Genomic DNA, 14,207 nt, shown 5'->3' with positions numbered 1-14,207 from the left:
ACATTTTGATTATGAGATTGACACCAAGAATAAGAGTGCAGCTTCAGTGAGTTAGTGTTTAAACTTGTCTGCTCTGCACACAAGCTTGTAGAACATACGAGGCATATCCATGAGGAAGCACTCGCCAAGACCACTATGTTTCTAATTGGAGAGTGAGTGTGTTGTCCACGGACGGTCTATCCTTCTATCAAGAACAACAAGGGACCAATAGGACAATCAAGTATGCTCTGTGATTTCAGATTTCGACAGGATGATGAAGTAGCTGGTGAAAGGAAAGGATACGTACTGAGACTGTGAGGAAGGTCAGGCAATGGATGGAGCATGAATGTAGCAAGTTGGATGAATTGAAATGTGTGTACTTGAATGCAAGAAGTACTAAGTAATAAGGCTAATGATTTTTTTAAAATTAACATACAGGAGAGTAACAAGCCCTTTCAGGCCACGATCCTATGCTTGCCCAAATATTCCGTACATTTTTGAAGGGTGGGAGAAGACTGGAGCACCTATTCTCGCAGAGCGAGAATGTACAAACTCCTTGCAGACAGCACCGGATTCGAACCCGGGTCACTGGTGTTGTAATAGCACTGCGCCAACTGTTATAATATACATGCCACATTTGAACTCAGACCATGGATCTATTCGTGGAATTACAATGTTGTGGCCATTACAGAGATTTGGATGGCACAAGGACAAGATTGGCTGATGCATGTTCCTGGGTTTAGATGTTTCAAACGGGGCAGGGAAGGATGAAGAGAGGAGGAGGGGTGCTGGCATTTCTAATCATGGGTAGTGTAACAGTTGCAGAAAGGGAAGATGTAGTGGAGGGATTGTATATCTAGTGATTGTGGGTGAAAGCCAGAAACAAGAAGGGAGTGGTCACTCAACTGGAAGTAGTTTATAGGCCCCCAAATAGGAGCAGATAAGTAGGCAGATTTTGGAATGGTGCAGAAATAACAGTGTTAAGGGATCCTTCAACTTCCCTAATAGTGACTGCACCTTCATGGTGCAAAAGCTTCAGCTGGGGCAGAATTTGTCAGGTATGTCAAAAAAAAGATTCCTGACAACATATGTGGACAAATCAACTAGAGGAGAGGCTTTTCTGGATCTCCTACTGGGTAATGAACCTAATCAGGTGATAGACCTCTTGTAGGTGAATGTTTTGGATATAGTGACCACAATTCCATCATAGCTATGGATAAGGACAGGACCAGACAAAATGGAAGAGTGTTTAATTTGGGATGGATAAGGCATAAACTTGGGTGAGTAAATGGGAATAATGTTCTCAGGGAACTGCACAGAAGAAATGTGGAGGATGTTTAGGAACCACGTGTGTGAGATCCTGGATAGGTTTTTTTTCCCCCCACTGGGATAGGATAAAGGATTGATAAGAGAGGTGGGATAACTAGTCAGTGGAAGGAAGCAAAAGTCAGGAAGGGCTCATGAAAATTATAAGATAGCAACAAAGGAGTTTCAAAAATATTTAGGAGAGCTGGAAGGGCAAGTAAAATTAAGGAAAACCCTTTTGATGTTCAACACATACACGAAGAACAAAATAATGCCGAGAATGAGACTAGGACCGATTAGGGATAAAGGGGGGGAACATGTGCCTGGAGGTAGGGGAGATCCTAAATGAATACCTTGCTTCAGCATTCACATGGGAGAGGGACCATGGTCAATGTGAGGTCAGTGTAGACAGGATCGTGAGGAGGTTATGAAAGAGGATATGCTGGATCTTCTTAAAAATACTGAGATAGATGAGTCCCCTGGGTAAGGACCAGATATTTATTTAACAATTTTTAAAAAACATTTATAATAAACGTAATTTTAAAAAATTTAATTTTAAAAATTTAGACGAACAGCACAGTAACAGGAAATTTTGGCTCCCGTGCCCGTGCCGCTCAATTTACACCCAATTAACCTACACCCCCAGTACATTTAAAATGGTGGAAGGAAACCAGAGCCCATGGGGAAAACCCATGCAGACATGGGGAGAACGTACAAACTCTTTACAGACAGCACAGGATTTGAACTCCAGTCCCAATCGCTGGCGCTGGAGCAGCGTTCCACAAACCACTATGACAACTGTGCCTCCCATAGCGCATGTTATTTCATGAAGCAAGGGAAGAGCTTATGCATGATCTTTGCATCCCCCCTGGCTTCAGGAGAGGTTCTGGAAGAGTGGAGAATGACAAATATGTTTAAGAAAGGAAAGACGGAGAATCAAGAGAATTATAGATCAGTATGTCTTGCATCAGTGCTGGGCAAACTATTCAAGAAGATTCTGAGGGACAGAATTTAGACAAGCTTTGTCTTCTCAAGGAGAGTAAGCATGGCTTTGTGAGGGGCAGATCATGTCAAACAAGCCTGTTTTTCGAGGAGATGACAAAGGATATTGATGAAGTATTGAATAGTAGATGTGGTGTATATTGATTTTAGTAAGCCATTTGACAAGGTCCCCCATGGTAGGCTCATTCAGAACGTCATGAGCCGTGGGATCCAAGGAACTTGGGTTGCGTGGATTCAGAATTGTTTTGCCTGCAGAAAGAAGAGGGTAGCAGTAAGTTTGCAGATGATATAAAGGTTGGAAGTACTGTGGATAGTGTAGAAGGTTGTCATAGATTTCAACAGGAGATAGAAAGGATGTGGATTTGGATGGAGAAGTGGCAGATGGGGTTCATTCTGATATGTGTGAAGTGATGTACTTTGGAAGGTCGAACTAGATGGTGGAGTACATAGTTAATGGTAGGATTCTTAACAATGTGGTGGAACAGAAAGATCAGGTACATAGCTCTCTCAAACTGATTGGGTGGTTAAAGCATCTAGTGTATTGATCTTCATTAGGCAATGCAAAGGAGGTTCATCAGGTTGATTCCAGAGGTGAGGAGATAAGCCGATAAGGAGAGATTGACTCATCTGGGACTGTACTCACTGGAATTTAGAAGAATGAGTGGAAACTTACAGAAACATATATAATTATGAAAGGCAAATATGGAGGGAGGTGTTGTTCCCATTGGTGGGAGAGAATAGAACAAGGGGATATGACCTCAAGATCCACAGTAGTAGATTTAGGATGGAGATGATGAGGAACTGCTTTTCCCAGAGGGTGGTGAATTTATGGAATTCGCTGCCCATTGAAGCAGAGGAGGCAACCTCAGTAAATATATTTAAGGCTGGTTAGAAAACTTTGTTTTGAAGACGATTGAACTATGACACATTGTCCTGTGTGTTTTATTGGATAAGTAGACAGTATCTTGGAGCTTGGCATCTGAATATGTAATCAATATCGCACACTACAATGTGAAGGTGATATCGGGATGACCTTTTCCTGGGAAAGGAGGAGACATACATATAACTCTACATCACCTTTGTTGACCTCACCAAAGCCTTCGACACCGTGAGCAGGAAAGGGCTTTGGCAAATACTAGAGCGGATCGGATGCCCCCCAAAGTTCCTCAACATGGTTATCCAACTGCACGAAAACCAACAAGGTCGGGTCAGATACAGCAATGAGCTCTCTGAACCCTTCTCCATTAACAATGGCGTGAAGCAAGGCTGTGTTCTCGCACCAACCCTCTTTTCAATCTTCTTCAGCATGATGCTGAACCAAGCCATGAAAGACCTCAACAATGAAGACGCTGTTTACATCCGGTACCGCACGGATGGCAGTCTCTTCAATCTGAGGCGCCTGCAAGCTCACACCAAGACACAAGAGAAACTTATCCGTGAACTACTCTTTGCAGACGATGCCGCTTTAGTTGCCCATTCAGAGCCAGCTCTTCAGCGCTTGACGTCCTGTTTTGCGGAAACTGCCAAAATGTTTGGCCTGGAAGTCAGCCTGAAGAAAACTGAGGTCCTCCATCAGCCAGCTCCCCACCATGACTACCAGCCCCCCCACATCTCCATCGGGCACACAAAACTCAAAACGGTCAACCAGTTTACCTATCTCGGCTGCACCATTTCATCAGATGCAAGGATCGACAATGAGATAGACAACAGACTCGCCAAGGCAAATAGCGCCTTTGGAAGACTACACAAAAGAGTCTGGAAAAACAACCAACTGAAAAACCTCACAAAGATAAGCGTATACAGAGCCGTTGTCATACCCACACTCCTGTTCGGCTCCGAATCATGGGTCCTCTACCGGCATCACCTACAGCTCCTAGAACGCTTCCACCAGCGTTGTCTCCGCTCCATCCCCAACATTCATTGGAGCGCCTTCATCCATAACGTCAAAGTACTCGAGATGGCAGAGGCCTACAGCATCGAGTCCACGCTGCTGAAGATCCAGCTGCGCTGGGTGGGTCACGTCTCCAGAATGGAGGACCATCGCCTTCCCAAGATCGTGTTATATGGCGAGCTCTCCACTGGCCACCGTGACAGAGGTGCACCAAAGAAGAGGTACAAGGACTGCCTAAAGAAATCTCTTGGTGCCTGCCCCATTGACCACCGCCAGTGGGCTGATATCGCCTCAAACCGTGCATCTTGGCGCCTCACAGTTCAGCGGGCAGCAACCTCCTTTGAAGAAGACTGCAGAGCCCACCTCACTGACAAAAGACAAAGGAGGAAAAACCCAACACCCAACCCCAACCAACCAATTTTTCCCTGCAACCGCTGCAACCGTGTCTGCCTGTCCCGCATCGGACTTGTCAGCCACAAACGAGCCTGCAGCTGACGTGGACATTTACCCCCTCCATAAATCTTCGTCCGCGAAGCCAAGCCAAAGAAAGAAATTTGTGCTATAGATTTATTGATTGGTTGTAGATGAGGTGCAGGAGGCAGTATGACCATTAACCTGATGACCATCGACCAACAGTTGCAGAGCTTCCACAGAGCTGGGTGGAAAGTGGACAGGGAGTTCAGCAACTTACTGATGTCTGTGACATGCACAGACTCCTCAACATTGCCAAGCTGTCAATATTCAATGACCCACCCCAATGAAAATCACAAACTTAGATGACCATTAGGTACAGTGAGGAAGTTGGCACCCATGGGAAGAACAAAGAGCTTCTGAAATGTGAATCTGTCCTTGATTGGAGTGCCTATGACTCTACTCACAGCATACCACACAGTCCATTATTTACTGTTCCAATTGACCATACACTAACAAAAAAAATCACCAAGGCCTTGTGAGAATGTGCACATGTTCATAATTGAATGCCCTATTATATTCTTTACATGGTGATTATCGGGACTGCATGATCCCACTCTACATGGCTCTTGGCTCTCATCTTTGCCCTACTCATAAGGAACTCAATTCTTCACCATGTTCCAAGCATAGAGCTTAGTGGAGGCCCTAGTATTGGGCTGGCAGGTACATCAGCTGATCTCTGTTAACTCCTTGTAACCCAGCCGTAACAAAGCCAGGTAACTCTTGGCAAATTTGGAATATTTGGCCTTCTCATGCCAAATGAGGCATGGAATTAGGGAATAATGCTCCAATGTTTAGTCTAAAATAGACTGAAATGTGTATGCAAATTCATTATATCCTTATTAAGATAATATGGCAGTCTGCACAAATCTATTTAGATCAGCCATTCTCAACGGCACATCTTGGGGACATAGCACATTTAGCGGGGGGGGGGGAACAGGCAAGGACTGAAATTATAAAATTTTTAATTTTTTTTGTGTTGTTGATAAGAGAGAAGCACAGAAGAAACCAATTAAACTTTACTGCTTCACATGGAAGGGGGCCCATAAACTTCAAAGCAAGTCCTAAAGGGGCCAGAGCCAAAAATAAAGGTTGAGTATGGCTGATTTCGATGATGTTGCTTGAGAGATTGTTCATATATTTGTAACTTTTTTGTTTTTTATTCCATTCAGTGAAGGTGGTAAAGCTGGCCAGACCCCCCTTTCTGGATTGGCACTAGCTCTTGCCCCATGGACTAATGTCCATTGTCAAGGTGATGAACACAGCTTATTCGAGTGTGCAAAGGAGATTAGGCAGCATGCCAGCTGCATCTACAAACGTGTGGCTGTGGTGACTTGTTATCCCCCCACAGGTAATGTTCCACTTGGGAGCACATCCAATGATCTATTCCAATAAATGCTTTTCAGAGAATATTATTTGGTGCTGTAATAATTCTAATAATCAAAATATAAGTAAGATCTAGACTATCTCTCAAAATTTATGTCCAATTCCCCCTGATAGTGGGTGATAGCAGTGCTGGGAATTAGAACACATTTCCAGGTATATCCACTCAAATTACTGAGTTGGACAAGCCTTCTTTGCTCATCCACTTCACAATTTAAATTCAATTTAAATCGAACAGCTTCAGTGGTGGGTGTTAATATGTTAAATTTTTTAACTATTAATTTTGCATGAAATTTTTATTCACAATTAAATGTAAAATTTAGTAAAAAGTAATCTTTGAAAAATTAAGATGTATTTACGAGAAATTGTTATGTTTAAATCAGATTTAGTTCATTGAAAGACCTTGGAACTGGATTGAAATTTGACTATATCGAATGTGGATTGGGACACAATTCTTAAGTTGGTAATAGCTCTTCGTTATGTGCTCAACATCTATTACAATTTAAAGTGGTACACAGAGCACATTTGTCTAAGGCTAAATTGTCTCATTTTTATTCTGATACGAGCCCCCGGTGTAGCAGGTGTAAGAGCAGAGAAGCGTCACTATTCATATGTTCTGGACGTCCTCGTCTAGAAAAATACTGGAGAGAGGTTTTCCACACTTTGTCTACAATTTTTAACATAGATTTAATTCCAAATCCTTTGGTGGCCATCTTCGGTATAATGGGAAGAAATGATTTCTTCTTTATCTCCGGTTCAGAGTCGCACTATCTCTTTTGCCACTCTTTTGTTGAGGGGAACGATTTTACTAAATGGGAGGATGCTGCCCCAACTACTCATGATCAGTGGTTGCAGGACATCATCTCCTGTTTGAATATGGAAAAAGTATGTTATTCAATTAATAATTTAGATATAAAATTCCAGAATTTATGGGGCTAATTTATGACTCACTATCTTTCTTTATAATTTTACTCCAAATGCAGTTAAATTGTCTGACATATCTTTTCAACATTCTTTTATTTACTTTTTTAACATTCATTTTTCTTTTAATACTAATCATATGTAGAATCTGGCAAGGTAGTTAGACAAGGGTTTTGACTTTTCTTTACTATTTTCTTTCTTTTTTTGTGTTATGAGAGTTTTTTCCCATAAAATATATATATATCATTTAGAACATGAATTATGGATATCATTTACAATTCATGTACATTTTTGTTATACTGAACGCCTTATTAATTTTGTGTGACTGTCCATGTCATCTTATTGAATTGCACCTTTTTTGCACTTTATTAAAATCAATAAAATATTTTAAAAAGAAAAATTAAGGTGTGGGGCAATTTAACTGTCAACTTTATAGTCAAGTAAATAATTCACTTATTACTGACAAAAGCACAATGTTAAAGAAGCTTACCTAATTTCGTGTGCTTGTGGAGGTAAATCTCACAAACAAGATTTGTTTCCTTTGTGAACCACAACAGAGCATGTTTAACTGTGCATTTTTTGATTTAACTTTAGCATCTGCATTTGTTCCAATCCGACTGGTTGGTGGTAGCTCTGAATATGAAGGCCGGGTGGAAGTCTATCATTCTGGGCAATGGGGAACTGTGTGTGATGACGAATGGGATGAAGCAGATGCTGAAGTTGTCTGCAGGCAGTTGGGTAGAAGGTTAGTATTATTTCACTCCTGTAGCTTGATTATAATTCAAAGTATAAAGAGGATTCAATTCAAAGCCATTACACAAGTCTATCTTAATTCTGGGATTAATTTCAAAGTATAGGTACGCAATCCTTTATCCGGAACCCTTGAAGGACAGTATGTTCTGAATTTTGGATTTTGGAAAACCAGATTTAAGCCCACCTGGATTATGCTGCGTATCCACTCCCACTCCTTCCAGTCATGCTGCCGGTCTCTCCCTCTCGCCTGCCCAATTCGCACTGTCGGTCTCCCCCTCCCCCTTGCCCACCCAATTCACACTGATGGCTTCCTGCCCACCCGATTTGCGCTGCTGGTCTCCCGCCTGCCCGATTCACACTGCTGGTCTCTCTCCCTCGCCTGCCTGACTCGCGCTGCCGTTTCTCTTCCCACTTGCCGGATTTTGGAGCTTTCTGGATTTTAGGTGTCCAGATAAAGGATGGTGTACCTGTACCAGACCACTGTCGTGGCAATGCACTTACCTTCGTCAGGAGCAGTGTGGTCGTCACTAATGATGTAAGAGATGTGACTCATGAGGGTAATAGCACGCATGCACGGGTGTGTTCAGCGTCAGTATACGGGTGATGGATCCAGATGCAGGAGGAGGAGAATGAGAGAGTCAGGATCACCCGTGTGGCAGTGAGTCAATGGGAAGGTCAAAGGAGTTTAGCTGGGTGGGGTTTGGGGAGTTGAAGGATGCAGTATTGTGACTGCAGAGAATATAGTAAAGAAAGTCAACTCCTTTTTGTGCTTAAAGAAATGAATGAGAGTATTCTTTATTTGTTTGCTAACTGGGGTCATTCCACCCCTCTGGTTAAAGACAATGATGGTACCTGACTCTTAAGCTTTATACTATATATCAATGTGCAAGTTTATTTATCATCCTATTGCACAGGTACAACATGACGAAGCAGTGTTTTCTGGTTCTTAGTGCAAAACATTCAAACACACACATACAGACAAATGATGCACAGGGAGAACAAATATATATATATATATATATATATAAAATAAGTAAATATTGTTTAATAAATAGTAGAGGTTCAGAGTGTTTGAATGAGCAGTTCATTTGGTCACTCAGCATTCTCACTGCTTGTGGGAAGATGTCCCTCAGCCTGGTGGCACTGAGTGGGTCTGATACTCCTATATCTCTTTCTCGATGTGAGTAATGAAAAGATGCTGTGTGCTGGGTAGGGGTCCTCAACAATTTTGCATGCCTTCTTCAGATGATACCTGTAGATAATATTGAGTTCCCAGTAATCTTCTCTGCCACTCTTATAATCGTGTGGATTGATCTCTGATCCAATTCTCTGCAGCAACCATACCATACTAAGATGTAGCCGGCCAGGACACTCTTGATAGAGCTCCTGTAGAAAACTGTCTTCTCAGGAATTGCATTTGCTGTTTTTCATGCAACATGGAATTTACGTGATACTAGCTGGTATTATTGACACTTTCATGGAACGTGTATGTTCCTGATAAAGCCACTGTTCAACATGAACTCAGAATTGCTCTTGGGAAAGAGGTGACGTCTTCTTGAATTGCTGTGATTCTTGTGTGAATATAATGCAAATGTGTGGTTGGGTCATAAATTCTAGAAATTTGACAATGAGGAGGAGAGTTGATCTATTTCCATGTCAGGAAATAAATTGCTGTATATAGCTTTGTGATGGGTTATATTTTATATTATACATAAATATGTTTTTAAAAGAGATAGATTGTGGGGGGTTTATTGTGTAGGTCACTTCACAAACAGAGAAACACTTCACAAAAGAGATCTCATTTGAAATGCAAGAGCTATGCATAAGGGGAGATGTCACATCCACAGTGACTTTACAGAAACTTTGAAGAATGCCTATGGAGAGAATTCACAAGTAAGTGTTAATTGGACATGCTATGGAATAAATGGACTATTGTCTTTAAAGCAATAGATGAACAAGCTCAGAAGGTGATTTCAGTGCTGGCAATCTGTCTGTTTGCAGTTTGCTGTTCTAAGAAGGGTCATGTAGTTTTGCAAGCAGAGAGAGAGGAAAAAAACAAAGAGGAATCTTCTCTTAGAGGGAAAGAGAGAGAGAGAGAGAGAGAACTGAGTTCTGCAGTCATGGAAAGCTAGCAACTTGCTGAAACCCTACTTTGAAGACGGGTTATGAGTTCTGAGTTCAGCCTGTTCAAAACCTTTGTAGTCCTTTCAAGAGGAAAGGATTGGCTAGAGAGTTTCTCCTGAAATAAGAGAAACAAGAGGAACTCTGTCCTGACCTGGAAGAAGAGGTTATCATTTGGAAAACCCATGATGCAGCTAATTTCTTCGGCAAGAGACTGAAGTGGCTAATCAGGGGGAATCAGTTTGTGTGTGTCCAACGAGCAACACATTTGTCTCTGAAACCAACAAGAATCCTGTACAAGAGCAGTAACCATTTGCCTTTAAGCACCAGAGACTGGTGAAAATTCATAAACATTAAATTCTGTGCAAAGGATAAGAATTACCTGATACCAGTGAACTTGGAGGAGTGAAAAGTAAGATTGGACTGTGAATCAAATAATTTTCCTGAACTTATACACAAATTACATACACATGCACCGTTAATAGTAATAAGTTAAAGTTTGATCCTATTTTTATGTTGGAAGAAAATTAAAACTAACTTTTGTTTAAGGAACCATTTGTCTTGGTAAATTTCTATTTTGTTGTTGGGTGATCTTCGTTAAGGCAGCTCACACTTCTCTTCTTGGTGTCTGGGATGATTGATGTCCTTTTGAAGCAGATGGGAACCTCTGACTGCAGCAATAAGAGGTTGAAAATGTCTGTGAACGCTCCAGCTCGTTGGTTGGCACAGATTTTCAGTACCCTGCTAAGTACACTGTCAGGGCCTTACACCTTGCAAATCTTCACCCTCATGAATGATGATTTGACATCAGCCTCAGTGACAAATATCACAGAGTCCTCAGCCTTTTCAGGCACTGTCGAGTGGACATAGAAGGTGTTCAACTCATCGTGTGTATTGAAGCATCACAGCCATCTATAGTGTTCGCCTTTGCTTTGTAGGCTCTAATGGCCTGAACTCCCTGCCATAGCTGACATGTATCTGTCTCTGCCTCGAGCTTCCTCTCGAATTGCTTCAGAAATGGCTTTCTGAAGGTTGTTCCTAGACTTCTTGTAGAGATCTCACTCCCTGGCCTTAAATGCCCTTGATCTCACTTAAAATATTTTATGATTTCTGTTTGTGACCCCTCTTAAATGTGTCATGGCCCCCAGAGAATGGGAGTTTGGGGGAAGAGGGCGTATAGCCCCTGTTGAGAATTACTGGACAAGACCTTTTATTCATTGTACATTTTCAGATTAGAAAACTGCAACCAGTTAAATCTCACTTGTACATTCCTTCCTATTGATAATACTCTGGACTTTTTTATCTTGATTTCCTATGGCTTCTATGCTGTTTCAGTGGTTGTGAAAAATATTTGGCCCTCGATATTGTGCTGACATATACATTCCTTAAAATTTACTAAACCCTCCCTACCCCGTAACCTTCTATTTTTTTTTCATCCATGTGTCTAAGAGTCTCTTAAATGCCCCCAATGTTTCAGCCTCCACCACCATTCATGCCAAGGCTTTCCAGGTCCCCAAAATTCTGTGTAAAAAAAAAAAAACAAAACAAAAAAAAAACAAAAACTTACCCTTGATGTCTCCCTTCACTTTGTACTCACATCCTCTGGTGTATTCTGATCCTGCCCTGGGAAAATGGTGCTGGCGGATCACCCTATCTATGCCTCTCATAATCTTGTAGACCTCTATTAAGCCCCCTCTCATCCTTCTTCGCTCCAAGGAGAATAGTCTCAGCTCTGCTAACTTTGCCTCATACAACTTGTTTTCCAATCTGAGCAACATCCTGCTAAATCTCCTCTCCACCCTCTCCATAGTTTCCACATCCTTCCTATAATGAGATGACCAAACTGAACACAATAAGTGTGGTCTCACCAGAAATTTGTAGAGTTGCAACATGACTTCTCAACTCCTGAACTCAATCTCCCTATTAATGAAGCCCAACATCCCATAGGCCTTCTTAACTATCCTATAAACCTCTACGGCAGCCTTTGAGAGATTTATGGATTTGGTCCCCAAGATCCCTCAGTTCATTCACACTCTTAAGTGACTGACCATTAAATCTGTACTTAAATTTTTGGTTTGTCCTTCCAAAATGCAGCACCTCAAATTTATCTGAATTGAACTCCATCTGCTGCTTTTCTGCCCAACTCTGTTTTTAATCTATACCCTTTTGTAACCTCTGACAACTTTCAGCTCCATCCACAACTTCTCCAACCTATATATCATTCACAAACTTACTGACCCATCCTTCTGCTTCTTCATCTAGGTCATTTATAAAAATCACAAAGAGCAAGGTCCCAGAACAGATCCTTACGGAACTCCACCAGTCACTTTAAAGCTTGTTATTTCATTCAACTGAAACACAGATATCAAGGATGGAAAAAAGTTTTTGAAATACATTTTGGTAAAATAAAGCAGAAAAGGAGATGAGAAGAACTTATCTCTTTGACTTTAGACAGTGCTTATGTAATTAATTCTGTAAACTTTATTTTGCTAATCATTTTCCAGTTCAGATATCTTGGAAATGCATCACTACAAAGCCAGTGACCGGGGTTCAAATCCAATGCAGTCTGTACTTGCTCCCTGTGTCTGCGTTGGGTTCCTCTGCTTTCCTCCACCCCTTCAAAACATACAGGGGTGTTGTAGGTTAATTGGGTGAATTTGGATGGCACAGGCTCTTAGGCCAGAATTTTCTGTTACCGTGTGTGATAGTACAGATTCTATCACCAATGTGTATATGTACAGATTGTAGTGTAGGATGACTGTGATTGGCTGAGAGCGTAGCCACGCCTACTGGCAGGTCTTAAAGGATTGCTCCTAGCCAGACCAGGTCATTCTGGACTGGTCGACCTACATGTGATATGCTCCAGTCTTTTAGTTAATAAAAGCCTTGGTTTAGATTAACAAGTCTTTGGTTCTTTCGCCGCGCTCTACACTGTGCTGTAACTTTAGATTTAAAAAATGTAAATACCTTGTTCAGAAACTGACTCACCAGAATCAATCAGGACACACCACTGTTGCATCCAAAATCACTAAATAATATTTAGTATGGAATTCAAATCATCTGAAGAATTTTAATATTCAATTTCAATTGAATTTTAACTTTTCAGTTATGTTATTCATCAGAAATGAATCATAGTTTTGAGAGTGAATGCCCTTTGTACTAGAACAGAGCATTGGTTGCTGTTACACACAGCATTCCTGGTACAGTAATTATTCAAAATGCAGACATTGAGAAGATGAAATATCACATCTGTGCTGCCTGTGTATAGTCTGATGTCTGAGATCTGATATCTGAGCTGTCATCTGAATCTTAACTCTTTCTCTACCAATTTTATTTTCCATTTTGGATGTTTTCATTTTCCAAAATGCATTTCAGCCTGTATATGTCCAGGGAAATGAAACCAGTGGTAAAATAAAATCTTAAAGAAACCAAATGCACTACAGATGATCAGGTTTATTGTTCAGCATGTGGGTGAAACCAAAGCCCCAATTTAAAGGCTTCTGTCTCGAAATCTTTCCACCTTTCTATTTAGACATAGACATATACATACAGCCAATGAGCTCGTGCCATCCAAAAACCCAATTAACCACCATATATTTTGAAAGATGGGAGGAAACCCAGGGAAAACTCATGCAGGTCACAGGTAGAAGGTTCCAATTCCTTACAGACAGAGCACCATTCGATCCCCCATTTCTGGCACTGTTATAGCTTTGCGCTAACCACATTGATAATCTTTCAATATTCCTATTTGACCAAGCTTCTCTTCATCCAAGATCTTTTTATTTGCGGTCAAGCATCCTTTAATAGTTCTCCTTTGTAGCACCTTACACTTTTTACATGAGAAGTATTATTTTCTCATACAGCTGTTTTTGTTAGATGGGGCTTAATTACAGATGGCAGACAGAATCAAATACCAAAGTATTTTCACATCAAATCACGTCTGCTCACACTGTGCTATTTTTACCTATGGGAGCTGAGCAGCAGGACAAATTTGACTGGTTGACATTTCACACTGTATGATGCTAAATTCTTTGGCTTGGCTTCGCGGACGAAGATTTATGGAGGGGGTAAAAGTCCATGTCAGCTGCAGGCTCGTTTGTGGCTGACAAGTCCGATGCGGGACAGGCAGACATGGTTGCAGCGGCTGCAGGGGAAAATTGGTTGGTTGGGGTTGGGTGTTGGGTTTTTCCTCCTTTGCCTTTTGTCAGTGAGGTGGGCTCTGCGGTCTTCTTCAAAGGAGGTTGCTGCCCGCCAAACTGTGAGGCGCTAAGATGCACGGTTTGAGGCGATATCAGCCCACTGGCGGTGGTCAATGTGGCAGGCACCAAGAGATTTCTTTAGGCAGTCCTTGTACCTTTTCTTTGGTGCACCTCTGTCACGG

The 14,207-nt window shown here is 41.5% G+C and overlaps 1 protein-coding gene across 1 annotated transcript in view; it reads left to right on the top strand.

Moving 5' to 3' along the window:
* The window catches only part of prss12 (serine protease 12), a 180,395-nt gene that overhangs the window by 21,925 nt on the left and 144,263 nt on the right, over positions 1-14,207 (top strand). The window contains exons 3-4 of the mRNA XM_069923133.1: positions 5,821-6,017; positions 7,547-7,697. Of these exons, the coding sequence (XP_069779234.1) occupies positions 5,821-6,017; positions 7,547-7,697 (348 nt within the window). The remainder of the gene's footprint in view (positions 1-5,820; positions 6,018-7,546; positions 7,698-14,207) is intronic.

This window comes from Narcine bancroftii, chromosome 3 (assembly GCF_036971445.1).
Source record: "Narcine bancroftii isolate sNarBan1 chromosome 3, sNarBan1.hap1, whole genome shotgun sequence".
Taxonomy (NCBI): domain Eukaryota; kingdom Metazoa; phylum Chordata; class Chondrichthyes; order Torpediniformes; family Narcinidae; genus Narcine; species Narcine bancroftii.
Note: the sequence above shows the minus strand (reverse complement) of the source record. Positions and strands in the feature narration are given on the sequence as shown.